General features: G+C 45.1%; 1 protein-coding gene across 5 annotated transcripts in view; it reads left to right on the top strand.

Moving 5' to 3' along the window:
• Positions 1–722: 722 nt before the first annotated feature.
• Positions 723–23,692, top strand: part of P4HA2 (prolyl 4-hydroxylase subunit alpha 2) — a 66,320-nt gene continuing 43,350 nt past the window's right edge. For 2 of the 5 annotated variants that reach the window (XM_006129909.5, XM_089769501.1), the window contains exons 1-2: positions 15,703–15,803; positions 20,833–20,929. In XM_006129909.5, the coding sequence (XP_006129971.1) occupies positions 15,722–15,803; positions 20,833–20,929 (179 nt within the window). In that variant the 5' untranslated portion in view covers positions 15,703–15,721. Of the gene's footprint in view, positions 1,023–1,532; positions 1,860–2,742; positions 2,898–15,702; positions 15,804–20,832; positions 20,930–23,692 lie in introns of those variants that run through there. The other 3 variants (XM_006129906.5, XM_014576945.4, XM_006129908.5) reach the window with 3 other exon arrangements.

Raw genomic sequence — 23,692 nt, 5'->3', positions numbered from 1 at the left:
CTAGACTACAGGGTTCTGTCGACAAAGCAGCTTGCTTTGTCGACAGAACTGAATGTGTCTAGACGCTCTATGTCGACAGAAGTTTTGTCAACAGTATCTGTCGACAAAACTTCTGTCGACAAAACCAGGTAGTCTAGACGTACCCTTAGAGACTAACAAAATATACAGGGCTGACTTTACCCTGAGGTGAACTGAGGCGGCCATCTCAGGTGCCAGACTGTGGGTGGGAGAAGGCGCCACTAGTTCGCACTTTTTGAACAAGGCATTTAAAGTTGTTAGTTCTCCTTTATTGGGTTAGGTTGCAGAGCAGTACCATGAGAGGGAGTAGAACAGGAAGAAGGCAGAATTGAAACCTTTCAAAGTTTTGGCCCAAGCGAGGAGGTATGGGGGCGTCATTTGAGCTCCCCGTCTCAGGTGCCAAAATGTTGTGGGCAGGCCCTGAAAATATATGTATAGTACTATGAGCTTTTGTGGGCAAACCCCACTTCCTCAAGCTAATGACAGTATTTATATTTCTTAGTCTCTAAGGTGCTACAGGACGATGCTTTTTTTTAAAGTTACAGACTAACTTGGCTACCCCTCTGAGACGTATAACACATGGGTCTGTAATGGGAAGGGAACCAAGAGAGTGTTCTAGAAATAGCTTTACACAACCCTAAGAAATGAATAGCCAATGAGATCTCTGACAGAGGGGATTTAATGAGCCCCTAGAACGGCTCTTCGCTTCTCCTAAATGCAATGGGGATTTGTTCTCCCTAAGGGCAGGCTGAGCCAACGTGGTGTTCCCTAGTCGCCCCTTTTCATCCAGCAGCTCCTCAAACCCGTCTCGCTTGAAGGGCCTGCTAAGAATTCATCCACCCCGCCCCCCGCCAGCAGACTCCGGGCTCGCCGTGGTTCCGGGGCTGCAGCTATTCCAGCCATTACGGTCCCGGCTGGAGCTGTGCAGGGGAGGGACAGGAGGCGGAGCGGCGCTGCGGCTGGAGGTGCCGCGGCTGTTCTGGAAGGCAGGGCGCGGGCGGCTGGTGAGTCGGGGGCGCGGGGCAGCTTGCAGCGGGCAGGAGGGGAGGCAGAGCCCGGCGCGGCTGTGGCTGCTGCTGTCTGGGCGCGGAGGCCGTGCGTGGGGGGCCCAGGCGGCTAGTGCCCGGAGCGTGTGATCCCAGAAGCGTGGACCCCCCCGCCGCGAGATCTAGTGGGAAAGCGGCGCATATCCGGGCAGGGGTCTGGGGGGAGCCCCTAGGCATCCAGGGGGGCGGGGGCGGGACTGTCCCATGCCAACTCCTCTCTGCCCTGTGTTTGCAGGGGCTTTGGCAGCGCAGAAGTAACCCGAAGAGGAGATACCCCCCCCCCCCAGCAGGTAAATCCCTTTGCGCTCTGGCATGGAGGGGGGCAGACACGTGTCTGGAGGGTGGGGAGCTTGAAGGGTGGAGACCCCGTCCCTGTAGCCCGCCTCGCTGCGGGGTGACCCTTGCCCAGCCCTTGGGGGGTTTGATGGGGCATAGGGGGAAGAAGGAAACTCCCTGGGCAGGAAACCCAGTGGGAGTTAAAAATGTGAGGCCCCTAGCAGGGTATCTACCCCATGAGGGTGTTGGGGTTGCCGAGGGTAGAAGGGAATTGCCTCACTGTGTCCTTGTACTCCCCAGCCTGGCTTCCCCTCCACCCCATCCTGGTTCCTTCCCTTCTCCTAGGGAAAATTCAGGAAAGTAGTCCTGTGCCAAGTCTGACGGATGGGAGAGACACCCCAGCCAGTGCTTCAGAGCACTGGGACATAGGAATTATCTCACTGACGTAGACCCAGGATCTGTGTAGTCCAGTGTCCTGTCTCTGAGAGTGGGCAGAAACTTAGAAAGAAATAACCCCAGGTAATTAGAGATTGGGTTAAGTCTTGAAGTCTGAGGGTTTGTATTCCTTCCTACATTTGTATGCATCCACTGTCCTATCTCTGGATATTCTTGTTACGCTGGTAGATGCCTCTTTGCATGTCAGTACGTTTGCGGCTTCAGTGACTTCCTGGGGCCAAGCATTCAGCAGTCAAATTATGGGTTAAGTGAAGAAGTATTTCCACTTAGCAAATTCCAGATGGAGCTCTTTTAATTTAAATGACAATTAAAGGAACTGGGAGATAAAGGAACAAGCAGTCCCAAGTCCCCTTCTCTGGCCCATTCCTTATTTTGTGTACTTTGATCAGGTCCCTTCTTATCTTTTGTCTTTCTGTCTATGGTAACCATCGAGAGCTCTTCAATTTCTCTTCATAAAGAGTTTTCATTGCACTTACATGCATCCTTTTTGGGATGGGGGCTCCCACTATTGCATGCAGTAGTCCAGATGAGGCTGCACTTTGTATACATACATTGATAATTGCATGTTCTTATGTTTGTATTATTCTCCATCCCAGTCCTCATTCTGTAGGAGTTTGCTCTGGGGCTGGTGGATGGAGTTTTCTAGTGCCAGGCTGTCCGACAGAAAGCAGTTTGGAGACAATCCCAGGGAGCTATGAAACTGCAACTGCTTCCCTGAAGGGATACTTATGGGTGGGAGAGAGAGAGACGGAATCCTCTACTAAGCTGGTGTCCAGAATAAAAAGATGGGGAGCCTGCTGCATTGCTGCCAACTTTCCTTAAAAAATTAGGGTGACCTGTAAATTCCTCATTGTCTTGTATGTCTGTGTTGTATGTCAGATAGCAGGTCTTTTCAGTCTAGCAAGCAAAGGGAGAACATGAAGCAACGTCTGGAACTTTAAAATGTACATCTTTTTTCCAGTGAGTTATGAACCATTGGAACAGCTTTCTAAAGAATGTGGCAAATTCTCCATCACTTGGAGTCTTTACATCATGACTGCCTGCCTTTCTTAAAGATATACTTGACTTCATCCACAAGCTGCTAGGCTCACTACACACCTGGTGGGTGAATGTCTGAACCATGTTTATACAAGGATGTTACTATGTATCAGTGGTCAACTGGTTGATTTTTGGGAGTCTCCAGTTGATCACGATAGGCAGACTCGCTACTTGCTCCAGCCCCATGCTGCTGGCCCATTCTTGGGAGCAGCCAGCACGGCCCCATGTGTGTGGTGGGGAATGGGGAATTGGGGCTAATGGGAGCTGAGGGGCAGTGCTGGCAAAAAGGGGCAGTGTGTGGAGCCTGGTGCCTCCTATCTCTGAGGCCACAGGGGCATGTTGGTCCCTTCTGGGAGCAGAATGCAGCCGGGACAGGCAGGGAAGCCTGCCTGAGCCTAACTGCACCTTGGGAGCCATCTCTGGTAAGCACCATTCAGCAGGAGGCCATAGCTCAACCCCCTCATACACCCTCCAGCATCCTAAGCCTAGCCCTGAGCCCCCTCTCAGAGCCAGCACCCTAATCCTCTCCTGAATCCCTGCCTCACCCTAACCCCCCAGAGCCAGGATGCCACACCTCCTCCTACACCCCAAATCCCCTCTTGTACCACAAGCCCATAGCTCCTCCCAGAGCTAGCACCTCATACACCTTCCTGCACACTCCAAACTGCCTCTTGTATTCCAAGCACCTGCTTCTGCCCTGCCCCTACCCCATCTAAGCCACACCCTGCACCTACCTCCTGCAGCCCAACACTCTGCCCCAGACCAGAGCCCCCTCCTGCACCCAAACTGCCTCCTAGAGCTTGCACCCATTACCCCCTCCTTTGCCCTAACCCCATGCTCCAGGCTCAGCCCAGAGCCGCCTCCCACACTGCAAAACTCTTGGCGCCAGCCTAGAGCCCGCTCTCTTCCCCCAGTGGAAGTGAGTGAGGAGGGGAGCAAAGGACATGAGAGAGGGGATAAAGCTAGCAGGGCTGGGCTTTGGGGAACGCACGGGGACTGAGATAAAGGGCAGGGTAGATCTTATGTTGCTCTTAAATTCAGAAAGTGATCTTGAGCATAAAAAGGTTGGAGAACACTGCTCTAGATGGTCATAAAAGTACCTTCTGGACTTTAAAGTCCTAAGCCAGGATGAATTTCAGGTTATCTAGAAACAGCCAGACTCAGGTCTATTAAATCACAGATTCAAAATGTCATTCGAAAACGCCCCCATCTTCATAAAGTGCAAGGCTTGATACTTCCAAGCTTGGCACTTTGTGTCGCCACTTATACCTAGGTAAAGGCCATGGTAGAAATTTCCAGATCAGAAGAGTAGCAGTTTGCACAGGCATCCTTGACACAAAATGTCAGGGCAAAGGAGAATCAGAGATGTCCTTTCTTTCAAGTTTTGTTTACATACAAACTTATACTGGCTTAGTTAAACTGGTGCAAAACCTTGTGTGGGCACTCTTTATTTTGGTTTAATGTAAACTAGTTACTACTTACGAGTTTAAAAGAAGAAATGTGGTTGACTTAAACAAAAATATTTGTTCCCTCAGAGTTTTGCACTTGTTTTAACTAAATCTGTTTAAAAATCCATTTAAATTGGTTCAAATGTTATATTACTGAAGCCTCAGATTTGTCCTTCTTTCCCTATCTATTTTAGCCTTAAGTAGTTTTGTTCTCTTCTCCTTCTGTCTCCCTACCCTGTGCATGCACTCTCTCTTTCCCTCCCCTTTTTTACCCCTTCTGAGTCCTCCTGTTTGTAACATGTACCCTTAGTTCCTTCTTCACTTCTCTTTCTCCCTGTCCTCATGGTTTTGCTAGTGCGTGACTCACAGAGGCCTTTGCAGGCTGTAAATCAGCATAGCACTGAAGTCAATTGATGAGGGTCTGAGCTTTTGTTTACTACTTAACTTCAACTTTGTTTTGCTGCAGCCCTGACTCAAATGCATATATTATTGAAAATTTGAGCCTTTATTTCCCATCTGTATTAAAGCAGTTTATAGTCAAGGGTAACACATTGGCTATTAGTTCAAAGAGTTTTCCATTTTTAGACTTGTTTACGTCAGACAGTTGGCCCGTGTATATTTGCCACGCTGTTCATGAAGGCAGAGGGCTAAGGAGTAAAATATAAACATGTAGATAGGTTTTATTGTCTGTGACTGATTCTATGTATAGGGTTTTATATTTGTGGGGAAGCAAGATGCCGTTGTGCCAAAGTAGATTCAGACTTTGCTGTCCAAGGAGTGTCTGTTTCTTTAGCTTGTTTTGTCCTGCTGATAGCAAAGAAAAGAAAATTAAATGCTTCCTGATATATTTTAAATTAACCTTTTTGAACACTTGATGCAGTTTCAAATGAGCTTTTATTTTAAATGTTCCAAGAGAATCTGGAAGTTTATCTGAAAGACTTAGATCCATTAAAATTATGGGGTATGTGCAGCAACACAGTTACGCTCCAGGATTAGAAAGACTTGGAAAGTTGCAATAGAGGTTAACAACATGTGGTTGGGTTAGCTACCTCTCAGCTTATGGTATTGCTTATTTGGGCAGTTCAGCTCTCTCCAGACTTTGAGAGATGAGTTTGCTGTTCTCTCCAGGGAAATGATGGTCAGGAAGGATTTGTGTGCCTAAGACTGGCGTGACTTCTCTCTCTCTCTCTCTCTCTCTCACTTTTTTACTGCCGCTACTTTAATATTGCTTGTCTGTGATTTAAAGGAGCTATCAGAAGTTCATCCAGACACTGACATTTCTTAAGGTTACATAACTAGGGATATTTGAAGATCTGTTTTATATTGAAGGAAGTCAAGGCAAACTTAAATAAAGACATGATCAGTATCTGTGCGTGCAAACTAGGATGACCATACATCCCGCTTAGGCTGGGACAGTCTCCTTTTTAAGCCCTGTCCCAGCTGTCCTGACGTTTTTTTCAAAAGTGGGCATTTGCGCTGGTTTTTTTTTTTTCCAACTTCATGAGTTTGCAAAAACAAGCAGGACAGATGCTCCCTGTCAAAAAGTGGGGGACAGAGGAACATGTAGGAGGTGGGGCAAGTGGCAATGTCTGCCCTGCGATGGGGGGGGGGCAGCATTCCAGAATGCAGGGGGCAGTTAGGGTTCCAGTGACCAGCAACAACCTTGCACTGGAGATTGGGGGAGCTCGTTGGGTCAGCTCCTTACAGTGAGGGTTAGGGTGTTTTCCCTTTGGAAAATAGGGTCACCCAAGTGCATTGGTTCTCAATCTTTTTGGCTCACAGCCCACCCCGCTTAATGTAAACCTTTCCACAGACCATTAGCCAACTACCAATGATGACAAAATGGGTGCACAAGGGGGTGAGGTTTGAGCGGAGGGAGGGTGCAGGAGCGGGCTGAGGGTAGAGGTTCTGGTGGGAGGTTGGGTGGAGGAGCAGGCTCGAAGTGGAGCATCTGGATGGGAGAGAGGGTGCAGGAGTGGGCTGGAGTTCGGGGGTTGCCCCCATCAGTTTGTCCTGCACCACCATTGTCTTCTGCCTGCCTGTGGACCCTGCGGATCAGCGCCTCTCCTTCCCTTCCCACACCTGCTACAGTCAGCTGTTTCATGACCTTTGGGAGGCTGTAGGGGGAATGCTGAGGGAAAGAGGTAGAACTGGGAGGGAAGAGATGGGGTGAGGAAGGGACAGGCGAGGAGCCTTGAGGGAAGAGGTAGAGTGGGGCTGGGGTCTGGAGCAGAGCCAGGGGTCGAGCACTGTCCCACCCACTTTTCAAAGTTGATGCCTCTGCTTGGGGGTCCTAGCAAGTCTAACACCAACCCTGGCAACCCCATTAAAACAGGGTTGTGACCCACTTTGAGGTCCCGACCCACAGTTTGCGAATTGCTGCCCCAGTGCAAACAACCTTTCTCACCTTTTTTCCTTTGGTCTGTTTTGAAAAACAAACACAAGCAAGTTTTATTGGTTTGGGGGCATGTTGTTTTTAATTATTTGCAGATGTATATTCAAGGTTTTGGCAAGGAAGTTGGTGATGCAGGCATGTGGGAACGAGTGCGAGGCCTTTGATGCAAAGGAAGAGTCAGTCAGAAAATGGTTATCTTGGGAGTGGGTGGGGGAAGGATCCGTCAGTGCAGAGGCAGATGACATCCAGAGGCAACTAGACTTCTTATGTATTCATGAGCTGCCTGCCTGCAGCTAGATGATCACATACAATAAGCATTTAGAGTGCAATGAATTGCACCAGTGGAGGGTTCTGCAGTCAGTGCGGTAGCTGGAGTTCTGCATTGCTGTGTGATAACATCCAGACTCTGTTTCCATTGCCAAGGGCAAATTTACAGTTGGCCCAGGCACGTGTAGGTCTACTAAGTACATCTGAATCACAGCAGTAATGAATTTGTCCTGGGCTCGCTCACGCATACATTTACATAAGGGACCACCAGCCGGATGGAGATTATAATAATGAGAGGGTTTGTGTGATCTAATCTGCTGGCAATTAGTGCCTATGATAGCAAGGTTATGTCTTAAAGAAGAGGCTTAATATGGTTCTAGTCTGCAAATATTTTTCAGCTTTCCTCATTAAAATCATGCTAAGTGGAGTATATTGCAATTGCTTTGCTGTTTTGTGCTTTCCAAGCATAGTATACTCATCTGCTGACATCCTAAAATCCAAACTACAAATCATCACAGCCCTCAGCATTTGGCCATTGTGGGGGACACTTAGATTTTGTATTATCAATTTAAAAACCATTAACGTTCTAGCCAGAGCCACCCAGATTGACAGCAGCTTGGCATTTGATGCATCTTCTTTTGAAGCAGAAAAAATCTGTTGTGTGTAGAGGGAGGAAAAATGAAGTAACTCCCTCTGTGGTGTGGTTAGTACTCCACTGTTTGTCCTTTCTACTCCTTTAAGGAGCAGTGCTGATGCACAGGATGCAGCAATGGCATGTGGGAAAGCAGATTTGACTCAGACAGCAGTTTAACCATAAATGGCTATTTGTTCAAGTGCTGAACTCTCTTCATGGCTTTGTATTGGGGCCATACCTCTGAAGTAAATACCAGCAGCCAGTCTATAACCATCTATGCATTGGAAACAGTTAGTTCTTTGTTTAAATCAGGCTGGCTAGACTGTACCATGAGAGTTTAAATTTAGATACATGCTGGATGCAACATTTATTTTGGCTTTGGTTTTGTGGTAAATTTCAAGTCAGGAGTAAGTACAGAGTAGAACCCAAACTGCCACCCATACTCACTGCTCAGGGCTTGCTTACTGCAGTGGAGTGAATCAAGTAAGTGGGGTAGATGATTTACCCGGCATTGCTTGTGTCCTTAACTCAAATAATTTTTTTCTTCATTTACATCATTTCTTTGGGATGTGGCAGGGGATGAAAGGCTCAGCATGCAGGCTGCCTTGGGGACAGAGAACACCCCCAGCCTGCTGCCAGCACAGCAGCTTGAGGGCAAATGAGAAGCTCCTGTTCATGGCCGCTGCAGCAGGCACAGCCAGGGGTCACACAGACATGCAAACAGACATACTCTCTTAAATACATATTAGATAGCTGTCCCTTTCTCCATCACTGCTCTCTGTTGCCCCAGTTAGGTTAGAGCTGTCCTAGTTCCCATCTCTGGCCCCTTGCTGCCTCCCTGTGGTCATTATGCAGTATAACTGTTCCTGTTAGCAGAGCCCTCCCTTTCTGTTTGATGAGGAACAATCACAATCTAGGCACATCCTGTTTTCCTGGCACAACGAAACCCTTAGCCTGCTTTAAGTTATGATAAGAAGAAGCTGCATACCAAGTTTGGTGGTCCTAACTCTTACCTTCCTTCACTCACTTCACTAACTCCTCCACTCACTCACTCACTCACTCACAGGCAGACAAAACACTCAAATATGCAGTAGCTCGTGTACATTGGGAGCACAAGATTGGGGCCCTACTGGTAGCAAGAGAACTGCAGTCTCTTTTGCAGCATAATTAATTTTATATCATTTCAGAAAAAAAAAATCTGTGTTCTGAAATAAATATGGAAGAAATGAATAGATCACATGTTTTGTATCTGATGTGATTTATTATGAAAATTACTTTAACCAAGAATGGGTAGTGACCTAGCTGGAGTGTATATTCACTATAGCCTCATCTGGATAAAATAGGAACTACTCAATTCTATGGTTTAGGACAGCAGTTCGCAAACTTCATTGCACGGTGATTCCCTTCTGACATCAAAAATTACTAGATAACCCCAAAGGGTAGCTGATGCCAGAACCTGCCAGAGCAGGTACCACAGGAGGGGGGGGAGGTCAATGCCCAAGCCAGCCCTGGAGACCCCATTAAAATGTGGTGTCAGCCCACAGTTTGAAATCTGCTGATTTAGGAGGCCTTCTACTACTAAGAGCTAATATACATTCTCTTCTAGAGATCTGTGATTTTTTTTTTTAAGCACAAGAATCTGAACTCTCCCTGATGAGTGGCGTTAGTGCATAGTTCCTCACAGCTGTAAAGTTCCTTATTGGCCATAGATTTGTTACATAGGTAGCATTCTCTTGTCTCCAACTATCTGTCTGTTCTGTCCAGTCTAGGTATTTTTATAGTCTCTGTTGCTATAGTGCAAGAGCCTCACAATCTTCAGTATGTACCTTTCCAGCTCCCTGTGAGGGAAGAAATTTCTATTATCCCTATTTTACAATTGTAAAACAGGCACAGAGATTAAGTGACTTGCCCATAGTCACAAAAGAAGTCCATGGTGGAGCAAGGAATTGAACTCTGGCTCTGTTGTTAGACGGCTTTTGGATTCTTGAACACCCACCTCCCAATTTTTGTCATAATGTAAGTAGGACAGTCATATTCATGAGCCACAGGAGGTAACTGGAAAAAGTTTTCTGACCTGTTATCTAGTTGAAGGCATAAACTTCTGTGGCCTGTTTTTCAGAAGCTTTACACACCTATTCCCAAGAATTTTAAGTGTTAGCATCATGGATGCCCAAAATTGGTGCTGAAAATTGAGCTGCAAGTAGTGTTTTAAATAAAAGGAGTGCACATGGATATTTTATTTCTGTAGGTTTAGGCAAATGAGTTGAGAAAATTTATGGTCTTAGAGTCCTGGTCATAAACAGAGTCAGGGAAGAACACTTGATATATGTTGCGTGTCTTTCTTGGATTATTTTAGTGTGAGCAGAGGGAGGGTAAAAAGTATCTCCTGGGACTATGGGGACCATTTCAAACTGCAGAAGGTGTCACACTATGTTGTAACCTTTTGGTTTGTGACATGAAGTGAAATTGTGATTTTTAAATCTTATATAAACTGACCTCATTATGACTTGATTTCAGTCTGGCTTTCGTATGAAAGCCACGTTTAAGTTTTGAGGCTGGTTGAAGTAATTAACATTTGGCTAAGCACTAAAAGGATGCTGGCTAAGCACGAAGGGTGTTGGCTAATCAAGGAATTTGGAGGGGCAGGATTTGCTCCCACTTGCATCTTGTTCATCTGAGCACAACATTTTCTCTGGCTGGAAAGAGAAAATGGACACCCAGGAGCCCAAATGATCAGTCAAAAGGATTAATATTAAAGCGCAGGATACTTATGGTGCCAGTGTATCCCATTGCAATTCGTTTTATAAGGCAGCTTCTCAAATCAAAGCAAAGGGTGAGTAATGATGAATCACTCATCGAGAACCATTGATTTAGTTGTTACAAACTTTATTTTCAAAGTTGCTGAGGGTGTCGGCAGACCATTCTGATCTTCCTGAAAGTTGTTTGTACCGTTAGCTAACTATTGTAAAGTGCTTTGAATAAAAGCACTATATACAAAAATAATAATTTTAGTATCTTAATAGTTGTGTGTGTCACCAACTCAGAAACTCACAGAGGACTCATTGAGGCTTTTATAATCCCTGGAGCATATTAACACATGGTTTGGAGCTTGCAGACAGATAAGGTTTTTATCCTGCAAAACATGTAGCAGCACCCCACCAAACTTGGTGCTGCTTGCTACTTAAAAGTCAATGGAAGGACTCTGAGGAGCCAGAATTATACCAGATAGCAAAGATCTGGCTTTAATGGTTTCTATACCTCTCCTCAAACCTAATGGCAGTCACTGGCCTGGACAAGCTAGTTTCATGAAGTTTAACATCAGTTTGGGGAGAGCTGTGTCTTCCCTGCCATAGCAGCTGGGGTTGGTAAGGGGAGGTGATGTCTTTCTCCTGAGCTGGGCTGGGAACGAGGGTGTGTCTCCCTCTCTCCCTTGCCACGGCAGCACCCATGGTGGGTCTGGGAAGGGGGTGTGTGTGTCTTTCCCTGACATCTGCAGCCCTGGACTTGGGGAACTTTTCCTCTTTCTCTGGCTGCTGCAGCCCTGCACGTTCCAAATTAACTCTCCTCCTACCGTCTTCCTACTCCTTCCTACACCTCACCTTACATGTGCATCATCCTGGGTCCAGGCACCACTAATTAGGTGGGTGGCCCTTCATTGTTTCGTGTGTGTCTGCCCAGGTGTGCACAATAGAGGGACCTGTCTGTGGACTATCTGAGTGGATCACAGTTTAAGAACTACTGAACTAAATAAAGGTTGCTAATTTATCAAGAGAAAAAAAATCCGTTATTTTATTAACTTTCTCCTGTTTGTCTACTTCAAGTGTGCTTGTGAAATTAAACTCTGAGCTCTTGAAAATGTTTTAACTCGGCAGCTTAACATCTGCAGTGCTCCAGGGAAAGGGCAGGGGATAGTTGTACTCTTGAGTTCCTTCCTCCTTACTTGCAATGGTCTTTGGTGTCTGAGTTTTGGCTTCCCTGCCTGGTTTTGCTGTCTGAGAAGGGGCGGGGAAGAGTGAGTTTGAATTGTAGGCTGGGATAGGGCCCCAAAGAAGCAGCATACTTGGCAACCACTTGATCTTCTTGCGCAATGAAAGTCCTTCCACTGGGATGGATGGGAATTGCATTGAGCCCGTTGTGGTTAGTCAGGAGGAATTCAGTGCATAGCCTCCTGGACATCAAAGCAACGTGGCCTTGTAGGTCAGACCCACACTTCGAAAGCATTTCAAAGTAATATTGTGGGGGAGATTTCAGATTCTGTCCCTTGGGGACAGCACTCTATTGCTGTCTCCTGTGCAGAAATCTAACTCTTTCCTACATACGAGAGCCCTATTTCTTCTGCCAGCAGTTTCAGAAGTACAGCAAAGCACTCCTCTCAGCCAGAGCAGTGATTCACGGAGATTTTGCAGTTAGAGAAGCCAAGTGTTTGCTCAAACATCATTTAGCTTTGACCAGTTAGTGCAGTTTTCGAGGGGGTGTTTGGTGGGGAAAGAAAAATGCAATATACTAAGGACTGACTCGGATGGCACCTACGATGCTGTTACCTTGATGCAGCTCCATTGACTTCAGTGGCATTGCTTCTGAGTCTCCCCAGGGTAAGATCAGAAACATACCTCAAAGGAGGTGGGGGAATAGGCATCTGTTGTTGGGTGAACATACGTCCCGGCGTCCCTGTGACAGCAGTACTTGCCATGACAGCTTGGCCATTTTCTCAGCTGCCACAAGGCCCATGGCAGTTTGGGAACAATTGCTCTCAACTGCACCAGGGACCCAACAATCATTCAGTAGCCCCAGCACATGGGAGATACAAGGTGCCTCTTCTCTTCTTATTGCCCTGGATTTTGCACAGGCCAGTGCATGAATTGGGACAAAAAGAGCATCTTTTTTAAGTCTTTCCCAAGTGTTGCTACAGATGAAGGTAGGAGGCAGTGTTCCCCATAAGCTGTGCATTTGGGTGGCCACCCAAGAGAGATTCAAATGCTGGCTCACTGATTAGCAGAGTGCCCACAGCTGGCAGCAGCATGTTTCTATTGTTGTGCACATCTGCACATGCCTTGGTGCACACAACAAAATTTATTTTGCACATTGAAAAATTAGAGGGAACATTGGTAAGTAGCCGCATTTAAACAAACAAAATGTTTCCTCAATTAATGTGACACTTTCTGCTTTCAAAAATAATTTTATTACAAATCCACCCAAAGAGGAAGAGTACATGTGGGAAATTGTTCCCCTAATAGCTTTCTTCTTTTGCTGTATTCTAAGCATTTCTTGAAAACTGGAGTTTGGTGTTTCCCTCTCAGCTTGAACAAGCCGGTTAGTTTTGTGTGTCTTGGTCTCTGGCACAGGGCTTTCTGAATCCTAAGATGTTCAAGTTGTAGCAGTATGTGGCTGTTCAGTCTTTTCTCCAAAAAGGCATTTGCAAGAATTGTTTTCTGGCAGGTGGTGAGGAATTAGTGCTGGTGTTTGAGATTTAGCAGATGTGCAAAGAACACATATAAACAATATTAAAACTCCACAGGCAGGAACCTTTCTGTTGTTCAAGCAGGAATTGATTTAGGTGTTTATTGAGCATTCCTGTTTACTGATTTTTTTCTCTGGTTTTGTTTTTATTTTATTGTTCTTGGCAGATATGTTGAACTAGAAGAGAATGTTGGGAGCTGTAGGGAATGAAGGGTTATGTTGTTGAGTGGAAAATGCCTTCATTAGATTGCTTGGCCAAACTGTGTGTGAGGAATCCAGAAAACCACTCTGGGAAACAAGAACAAGCTATGCAGCTGGATGGCCAGAGTTTAATATAGCCAAGTATAGTACATGTATCTTCTGAGTGCTCTTGACTCACTCTTCTGTTCTGCTGTATCACTTACTGTGGCTTCAGTATTGGCAGACCTCTTTATGGTACTACTCATTCAGCTTTACTTAGTGCTCACATTACCTGTGTATTGGCTTTGGAGCAGAACATGAGTCTGAAACATAACAGCTCTATGCAAAAAAAATCAGCATGATGCAGTTGAGATGCTGTTCCCCACTTGCACATGTGCACACCTGATATCCATATTCCAGTAAATATTTCAAATTCTTTCAGTAGATTTAGAAAGGGGAGGGAGCGGTACGTTGTTTAAAAAACTGGCCAATGATTTATGAAAGTAATAAACAGTAGAATATGGAGCTGGTATGTACAGTAAAACTCCATTAGTCCGGCATCCAATGCTCCGGGACTCCTGATGGTCCGGCACCATCAGGAACCCGGAAGTGCTGGGGCAGCCGGACAGGCTTCCCCCATTCAGCTGCTGCTGCTGAAACTGACCAACAGCTGAATCGGGGAAGCCGGGAGAAGAGCAGCTGGGGTGCTGCCGGGTTGGTCTCGTAGCGTTGCCCCTCGGGGCTGCGGGACCAACCCAGCAGCACCCCAGCTACTCTTGGGGACGCCTGGGGCAGAACAGCTGGAGTGCTGCCAGGTTGGTCCCGCAGCGCCAAAGGACGGCGCTGCGGGACCAACCCGGCAGGACCCCAGCTGCTCTGTCCCAGGCGTCCCCAAGAGCAGCTGGGGTGCTGCTGGGTTGGTGCTGTAGCGCCGCCCCTCAGCGCTGCGGGACCAACCCGGCAGCACCCCAGCTGCTCTATTGCAGGCATCCCCGATTCAGCTGCTGCTGAAACTTACAGCGGCTGAATCAGGGACGCCTGGGGCAGAGCTGGACTATCGTAAGGGGGGGGCTATGAGGGGCCTGGGGTGGCATCCCCTCCCACCCCACTCCAGACCTCTCACAGCCCCCCCTTCTGATAGTTCGGCATATATGATAATCCGGCACCCCCTGGGTCCTAAAGGTGCCAGATTATCGGAAGTTTACTGTAAGTTGTTCTGCATGGCAGCTTTATCCCTTAGTGTGGAATTAACCATTTCACATCAAATCATCTTAGCTGTTTGCCTGTTTCTTTTTAGTCCCAGGTCAGGTCTATGCTAAAGGGGAAGGTTGAATCAAGATACGCTACTCCAGCTACCTAATTAATGTAGCTGAAGTTGACGTGCCTTGTTTCATATTTCTCTGCCATCCCCACAGCGGGAGGCCGATGGCAGCAAATGCCCCGTCCACTTCCCTTACTCCTTGCAGAAGCAGGAGTACCAGCCACTGACGGGGGCACCCTCTGAGTTCAGTTTAGTGGGTCTTCACTAGACCTGCTAAATAGAACTGTGGAAGATCCATTGCAGCAGCGTTGATCTTCCATTTAGTGAAGACATGTCCTTAGAACAGTGCAGTGACACTTTGTCCTGGCTTTTTGCAGTAAGTATTCAAGCTTAACTGACTCTGTCTTATACATTGTTTTACTATGTATTTTGAAGGAGTATTGTATTTTCAAAGCAACTTGTGTTTGCAAACGATTTCACATCTGTAATTAACCTTGACAACCTTAACAAAAAGGAACAATTACGAACAGAATAGTCCATATCTTATGATGAGCCTTATGTACCCTGTCCAGTTTTAAGGTAATTTTGAGGCTTCTTGAGCCTTAGAGTCCTTGCAGTGAGCATGCTGGCTGTGGTAGGCATCTGTGATCAGCAAGCTTTGGAGAACAGTCAGTACCAATGAGACCTTCCTGCAGGAGGACCTCCAGATTGCACATACAGTACAGACTTACACTGTGGTCAGTGGCAGGGACTCAACACCCGTGTGACTGCAGTTCCTAGAGTGCTCTCCTGCAGGCTACTTGTTTGCTGCCCACTAGCCTACTTTGGTAGCATACTGCTCCCCTCCCATAGTCTCTGTCATGCACTTCATGGAAAGCAGTGAGGGCAGGTTGGGCTTTAGCCGGCAGTGAATCCTGCCCTCTTTCCCCAGTTCCAGAGATGGCACTCCCTGTGCAGCCAGCTGTCTCCCCTACTCCTCAGCCTTGCATGGGGCAATGCAAAACATTGCTACTGTAGAGTTTCCAGCAAAGTTCCTGAGGAGGATGCCTGGTATCATCCTGTGGGATGTACCTTTTTGAATAACAGCGCCTCTGAATCTGAGGAAGGGATTTTAACCTTTTAATCTTCACTGATTAGATCTAGGCCCTGTTTCTATTACACTTGGGGATGTCTATGTTACTTGTACACAGGGTATTTAGTTTTTTATTTCTGCTAATATCTTGCAGACTCTGGCCTTAACTGAAGATGAAGCCCTGGATAGTATCCCTGCTGTTGACCTGCATTAGCTGCACATGGCACACCCAAGCTGAGTTTTTCACCTCTATAGGTAAGGAAAGTGTCAATGCAAAATAACCTGATGTTGGTATGCTACCGTATACACAGCTCTTTAGAGCACATAAAGAAGGTTCTCTTGGTAAGCCTCATGCTATAAACCCATCGGACAGAATTTATGTTGGCGAACGTTATACCATACAAGCCTCTAATGCACTAGTTCAGGGGTGGGAAACATCAGGTCTGGGGGCCAGATGTGGCCCTCAGCTTGCCTGGATCCGGCCCCCAAGGCTCAGGGCCCCTCCCCATCATTAGGGAGCCCACACTGGCCCTCCAGACCCCCTGCTGCCTCTGGGCCCCACTAGGCTCTGGTGTGGGAGGGGAGAATGTGAAGAGTATATTTCTCCTTCACAGTCAGGGGCCACAGTGAAGGGTTTTTTACTTGTGTGTGGCCCCCGACTATTTTTCTGTGTGTCAGTGGCCCCCAACTCAAAAAAGGTTCCCCTACCCCTGCACTATTGTATAGCAGGGTTCGTACCAGGGCCACTTACTTCCTCTAAGCCTTACCAATGATGATCTAACGCATGCAGATTTTTCTCATACAAGCAGGACCTCAGTTTTGAATAAAACAAGCACAGAGAAAAGACGCCTAATTCTTTAGGCTGTTAATTGGCAGTACGTGCCTGTTCTGGCTTGAGCTTGGTGCTTAAACCTAACCCCTGAAGGTTTAATGCTTAATCACTGAGTAGCTAGGAGACTTTTTTTAATACACAACCCAAACCTCTTTATGTGTAAGAATTTCTTAGAATGTGGACTCCTAATATGGCAGTTTAGAGGACACCAAGAATGATGACTTATATCCTTTTTACATCACTTCACATGAAATTTAACAATATATAGCAAAGCTTCTCGGTAAGTTCACTAGAACTTCTTGCCAATATCATTGTAATGGTTTCTCTCGCCTCGGATACAATAACTGGACCTATGCCAGTGTTCTTGCTAAGATTTTCCATCTGTGAGCAGAGCGAGTTTTGTCTTGTGCACCAATATTGAGGTCATGTGCCCTTGTTCGGATGTGTCTCACCATGGCACCCAAGTTATCACCAAATATCTTATATATATTTTTAAAAACATTATGGAAGACAGAATACTAAACCAAGGAATAAATAAGTAAATAAACAGCACTTGTCATTCACCAAAATAAGCTAATTTTGACATTTATTTCTCTGCCTCCCCTATATTAAAGAACATTGTTAACTTTCCTGTGCTTTTGTGTTTTGCTCATGTTGGCAGTTTAATGGAGCTCAGGCGTTATCTCTGTCTATCTGTCTGTCTATTTGTTATTGGACTATAAATGGTCATGGAGACAAATCAGTCCCCAGAATCTAAGATTGAAAGATGTTTTGAGTCTGTTACTGGATAACATTCCCCAGAGAATTGCACTGAGAGAGATGACACGTTCTCTCTGTCTGGCATCATTAAAAGTTTCCTGAGTGCAATAAATTAATTGTCCCACCTTATTGCTAATTTAAATGAAAATTGTGGTAATGGGTTAACTGAACTCATCAGAACTGACTTAGTGGGCCCCTAGGCCAGGTGGAGGGGTGTGGCTGCAGGCAGAAGTGATAGGGCAGCCAGCCCTCAGCGCTGCCCAGAGTGCATAGTGCAGCACTCCAGCGATGATTTACAGAGCCTGAGGTTGCAGCCGCTGCCTCAGCCACAGGAGCAGCAGCAGCGTCTGGGAGCCCCGGCCCTTTTGAATTGTCAGGCCCGGGGCATTTGTCTCCTTTGCCCCCACCTCTGTCAGCAGGTGAACTTGTACATTAATAGGAATATTTTGAAGAGATTTATAAAAATTAATTCCATGGCAAGTCAGAGTGGTTTATGCCCCCACATTTTTATGTGCTTTTAAAAATTTCCCCCTGAAATATTCTGTCCATGTGGTGGACTCTATAGTGGACCAGATAAGTTTTACAGAGAGGGATCAAATCAATGAACATTAAAAGTGATACCATGTCAGTGTCTAACTAAAGAACTCATTTTACCATAATAATACTTCCCCATTGTTAATTGCCTTCCCTCTTATTTCTAATTCAATTTTATGGAGTTTTGAAGTAAAAGACCAATCAAGACAGAGCCTGGTATAAAGAAAATGTTCAAAATAAATAAGTAATGACCGAGTAAAAAGACAAGGCCATGATACCAACTAATGACACTCTGACTCCGTGTCAAACAACCAAATAAATTGAAAACAAAAATCTTAAAGAAAAAGAATCTGGAGGAAGTTGCGCACCAACAGCTAATGCCACTGACACTTACCTGACTCTGGAAATAGCCATTAAAAACATTTTCATGACCAGTGTTCCCTCTAAACTAGTGGCAGCACAGCTTCACAGGTGATTAATCAGCCCCGCCCAGTTAGAAGCTCAGGGCTCCGACTGGGCAGGGCTGATTAATCATTTGTGAAGCTGTGGGGCCACACAGCTTAGAGGGAAAACTTTGGCTCCCGCTTTGGCCCTGGCTGGGGCCTCTGGAACTGCCACCCACAACAGAGCTTTGGGCCTGGCCAGGGCCGCAGCAGCAGACGCCACCCATCACGTGGCCCGCAGCTACAGCCCTGGGGAAGATATGGCCAGGGCTGTGTGGTGATAGGGTTGCCAGGTGTTTGGTATTTTGCTTCTCTTGGACAGAAGGCCGCTTGGGACATTTTTCTCCTTGAGGGAGCAGGGAGCATGGGGATTTAAAGACGCAGTGACTTTTTTTGTGCATTTTTTTTCTCAACCAATTTTTCCCGACATGTTCGGTATTTTTTGTGAAAGTATCTGGCAACATAGTTGCTCTGGCTACATAGTATCTGGCTACATAGTTGCTCTGCTGCATCTGGGGTGGGGCAGTTCTCTGTTACCTGGCCCCACCCCAGAGCAGCCGAGCAGCCACTGCGTGGCTCTGTTTAGGAGGTGGCTCTGTTAGGAGGTGGGTGGGCCTCAGATTCTTGGTGTACACCCACCTAGGCGTACACCTTAGATGGAACACTGACCAACACATTTACCAACTTGAATAGATTGTTTTTGTGAAGTTCCATTTACGGACAAATGCAAATGAATCACAAGCAGGATTGATAATTGCTTCTAGTAAATCTGTACTCTCTCATTGGAACTGCATACAGATGAAAAGGTAGAGATTACCTGTATGATTAAATTGGACTTTATATACTGTGGCTGAATTGTTTGTGCCTCCCGCTTTTCCATGTGACCTGATATTTTTCCCACATATTTGTGATGAGAATTACTTAAAGCTGTTTTGCAACAGATATAAATTACTTCACATGTTTGGCGCAGAGAGAGGGCAGCAAAAAAATCATGTGATTTCCACTCTACCCCTTTAAAACTAATCTTTTCAGGTCCTCCTATAAATTGTTCAGTAATTTAATTAAAAAAAAAGTCACATAAAATACCTGGAAACTTTGAAAACAATCAGACTAGTGATTCTGACCCAGGCTTCTCTAGTTTTTTTCTGTTTAATAGCGCTGCCTCAGTAAACAGACCTCAAAACACTGTTGCTTGTGCAAGTAGGTCATTTAAAAACACCTCAGATTGAGAAGCACAAGTCCTATAAACTTTCTGTGTGATTTATGCTTCTGTACGTATAATGCTTTACGGTGAATAATGCTCATTATTCCATCATGATTTTAATAGCTTTGAAAAGTTTTATGCCCCATTTTAAATAATTAGAATTACACTGGATGGGCATTGTGCCTTCATTAGACTTCTGCTTTATTTTGTAGAATTCTTCAGAGGAAAGTTTAAGTCCCATACAAAACAGATTGCTCTAAACTGCATTTAAATATCTGTGATGAAAATAGACAAAGTTATTGTTTGACAGTCTCTTTTTGTCCTGGCAGTTAAAGATAACTCTTGACAATCATTTGCTTTGAATTACCTTCTCCTTGTCTTATATTTCCCCATTTGCAAGTTTGACCCAGGCTGAACAGAACTCATTTCTAGATTTCATCTAGGACTGCTGCTGAATTCTGCTTAAGTCATAATGATTCAGTAATGCTGAAAAGAAATCTGCAGCTATATTCGTCAGTCTAATCAAGCCATCTATGTGCGTGTTCAGCTTTGGCTGCCAAAAATCAAGGGCTTCTCATGTGTAGAACACAAATGAAGTAAGACTTGTATACTAACAATCTCTATTAGAAGACTGTTTGCACAGCGGTTAGACCGTAAATCTTTTATATTTGTTGTCTCCACGGTTACCATTTGCAAGTCACGTACAAAGGAACTGTAATTCTAACTCCTGCCTGTGGTCTTGGCTAATCAATTAACACTCTGACTTAATCTGTGTCCACATGCAGAGCAGATGCCATGACAATTATATTGATTCCTGACACCAATGCTTCTAACTAAGGATGTTAAATTGCAGATAAAAAGCTAATTGTATAGTCGATACAATTTGTATTGGAGACGATGCTGGGGGGAGCTGAGTTTTAAGCTGGCTCCCCCCAGGACTGGCTCATGTCCCCTCTTGCTGCCTCTAATAGAGGCAGCAAGCGGGGTGGGGGTTGGGGTGGAGGGGACTCAAGCAGTCACCACTCACGCTGTTTCCCCATTGTGCCTCTGCTTTCCCTGGCCCCCGTGGAGACAGTGCTGGGGGGAACTGGCTCCCCCCTAGAGGCAGCAAAGGGGAAGCGAGTGGTTAGTCGAGTCACTACTCGACTATCCGAAAAGCTTATGCTTATTGGATAGTCAACTAGTTGCTTACATCCCTACTTCTAGCTGTAATTATGGCAAATCTCTTTTGCACACAGGTGCAAGTAACTAATATTAAAACCATTGAAGGTGATGAAAGAGTTTTCAAAGCCACCTAGAGGATTTGGACACCTGGCTTTAACAGGAATTCAGCATCCCAATCCCTTGGCTCTTCTCATTTTAGGCTCAAAGTAGTGAATTGCTTACACCCAAACTTGTTGATTCTTCAAGCGGTTTTACTAGCCCTAGAGTATCTGGGATGTTTCTCTTCTGAGCTTATGGAAAAGAGGCAATCTCTTGTTTTACTTGTGGATAAAATTTCTTCCATTGCAGGTCAGATGACAGACCTGATCTATGCAGAGAAAGATCTGGTGCAATCTTTAAAGGAATATATTCAAGCAGAGGAATCTAAGCTCTTGAAGATTAAAAGGTAAGAGGAGGAATTGCATAACAAACCTGCGCCCTCCATAGTTGATATGTTGACTGTACAATATCGTCTTGTCTCCATCCCTCTCTTGCTGGTCTGGATAGTGCTTCCACTGCTTTCCCCAGTGCCTGTCGAAGGCAAAGGAATAGAAAAGAGCAAGCTGGCTAAGGCTCATTCCAGCAAAAGCCAGTGTGAGAAAAATCCCCGCTCTGGGTGTTCTTTTGAGTCTTTTTTGTGCTCAAGTTCTAGCAGTGGCCAAGAGTGCATTTTTAAAATGTTGGAACTTTTCCTCTCATGTGAAGACTTTGCCACGGTTATCTATGCTGTTTTCAGCTGAACTGTGTTGTTATTGTCATGGTTGAGCTACACTTGTAGACCACACAAAAGCAATAATCTTAAGACAGGACGTGGCAGGCTGCTTGCTTAGGAGACCCACAATGAGCACTTTGCGCCCACGTGTTCCACTGACTTTGTATTTACTTACAGTGCTGATCAGAGTGGTTTCTGATCTACAGATTTTCATATATTCTTGGCCCTGACTGCCTCAGAAGTCACTTGTCTCCTTGTACATGGTCCTCCTGACAGCTGAGATGTTCCTGTCCTGCCAAACAGCCCTGTTTGTGTCCCTAAAAGCAGATTCTATAAATTCATTACTTTTTTTTTGTAAATAGTGAATAGTAAGTTCACCCAGAGCATTGAATGTTAGCATGTGTTTTGTGAATAGGGATTATAGCATCATAGAAGAGCAACACACAGGTAGTTCTGTAAAAGATTTAAGGCAGTTTTTTTCAGAGCTAGATTTTATAAGTGCTATTTATCTATAATTGGGATCGGATTTTCTCAAGTGCTCAGAACTCAGCAGTTCCACTTATTCTCAGTGGGAACTTTTGGGTATTGAGATATTGCACTTCATTTAAGTGTTCAAATGGCTATTGAGCTCACTTGAAAATCTAGCCATTAGGGGAAAAATAATCAACATGCCTTACAAGTTTTGAAATCCTGTCAATATATTTTTGGAAAGAGACAGAGTAAGGTTGGTTTATATTTACAACATTTTTTTGTTACAAACTTTTGCATAAAATCAGCAGAAATGTCTTTTGCGGTTTTTTTTTTAAGTTGCAGCTGAAATTTAATTTCAATGGAAATAGCTGATTAAAAAAAATCTGCTACAGTATTTGCAGCCTGAATGTTGCAGCATTCGACTTATATATGAGAAGAAGAAACCTAATTTATTAGATACTAACTAAGCAGAAGTGTAATTGCCATATTATGATAAACCGGCAATTAGTCTAATTGGGGCTGTTTATGAAGTAAGATACTGCTCTGCATGATTAGGAGTACCAAAATTTGGCTCTCCTTTTCTACAGCAAAAAACCCCTCAAACAGTATAAATAGTGAAAAGTAAATTTATTAAAATCGAAAGAATTTGAATCTAAAAGATGTTACTAGGAGCATGAGTAAAGTAATCTGCTTTGAGGGAATGTAGATTTTAATCTGACAGGATTTCTTTAAAATACCTTTGGAGAATTAGTAGCTTTGTATTCTATTTTGAGCTGGAAATTGTAATACACAGAAAATACACAAGCAAAGTGGGAATAATGGCATAAATTATCTTTACTTCAGTTAGAACTATTATTACTTTCGTGACCCAGTGATTATGAAACTGCACACTTGCAAATGGAAACTTTTGGAATGTGCTCAAGGATCTTGCTAAGAGCAAAGCTCTTTTATTGTTCACTTATTAGTTTTGCCTCGGTAGTGTGCTGTGTTTCCCTTGTACATTGGAGAGAGAAATGTGAAGCACTAAAGGATGTGCAGCGGTTTAACTAAGAAATCAAATAAAAAGTGGGATGAGGACATGACTGTAGTATGAGTGAAGTACCTTGCTCCTGACCAAAATAAGAGTTCATCTGTGGCACTCGATTATAACAACTCATCACCAATGTTCCCGCTAATCTTTTCCATCCATGGGCAGAATAAATTTTGTTATGTGCACCAAAGCACATGCAGATGTGTAACACCAGCACAAATACATGCTGCTGGCTGAGAGAGCTGTGGACTGTCTAATCAGCAGAGCAGCACCTGAATCTCTTCTGGATGGCTGCCCAAGCGCTCAGCTGGTACGGAACACTGCTCATCACTACCACTTTAGAATTTGCCAACCTCCTTCTGTGTGAGCATATGATGGAGCTGTGTTCTTTCACCTATTATCAGAAGAGAAGAACCCTAATAACTTGAAAAAGTAAGGGGTCTCTCTTCCGAGCTGTGTGCATGGGTGACTCCCATAAGAACCTAAACAGCTTTTAGAAAAGCAATCTGATTTGGTGGTGTTAGTGAGATATAAATAAGAGTTACCTTATAAAAATTAGAGTGTAGTTCATTTTGCACTGTGTATATTTTTCAAAATTCAACATGATATAAATTGTTGACAAACATTAATTCAAATAAGATTTGGCCTTAAAGGTAGGACAACAATATTTATATTGTCTCTCTAAAAAAAATTTCTCCTGCGGGAAGACAGAGTGATGTCATCATGTCACTCTGCTTCCACTGGTTCTGCCCTTGCACGGGCTCCCTGCCTCGGCTACTGCCAGGTGGCTTTGCTGGTCCCTAAACAGCCCGGCTTGGGCAAATTCCGCCTGCCAAGGGTCCTGGTTACTCAGTCACAGCCTTTCGAGCGGCCACAGCTGAGCGGGCAGACCCCTTGGGAGGCAGAATCTGCCCAGGCCAGGCTGCCAGGCGGCTTTGTCGGTCCCTGAACAGTGT

This window comes from Pelodiscus sinensis, chromosome 16, assembly GCF_052426305.1.
Source record: "Pelodiscus sinensis isolate ZL-2025 chromosome 16, ASM5242630v1, whole genome shotgun sequence".
Taxonomy (NCBI): Eukaryota; Metazoa; Chordata; order Testudines; family Trionychidae; genus Pelodiscus; species Pelodiscus sinensis.
This window is presented reverse-complemented; position numbering and strand designations above follow the sequence as displayed.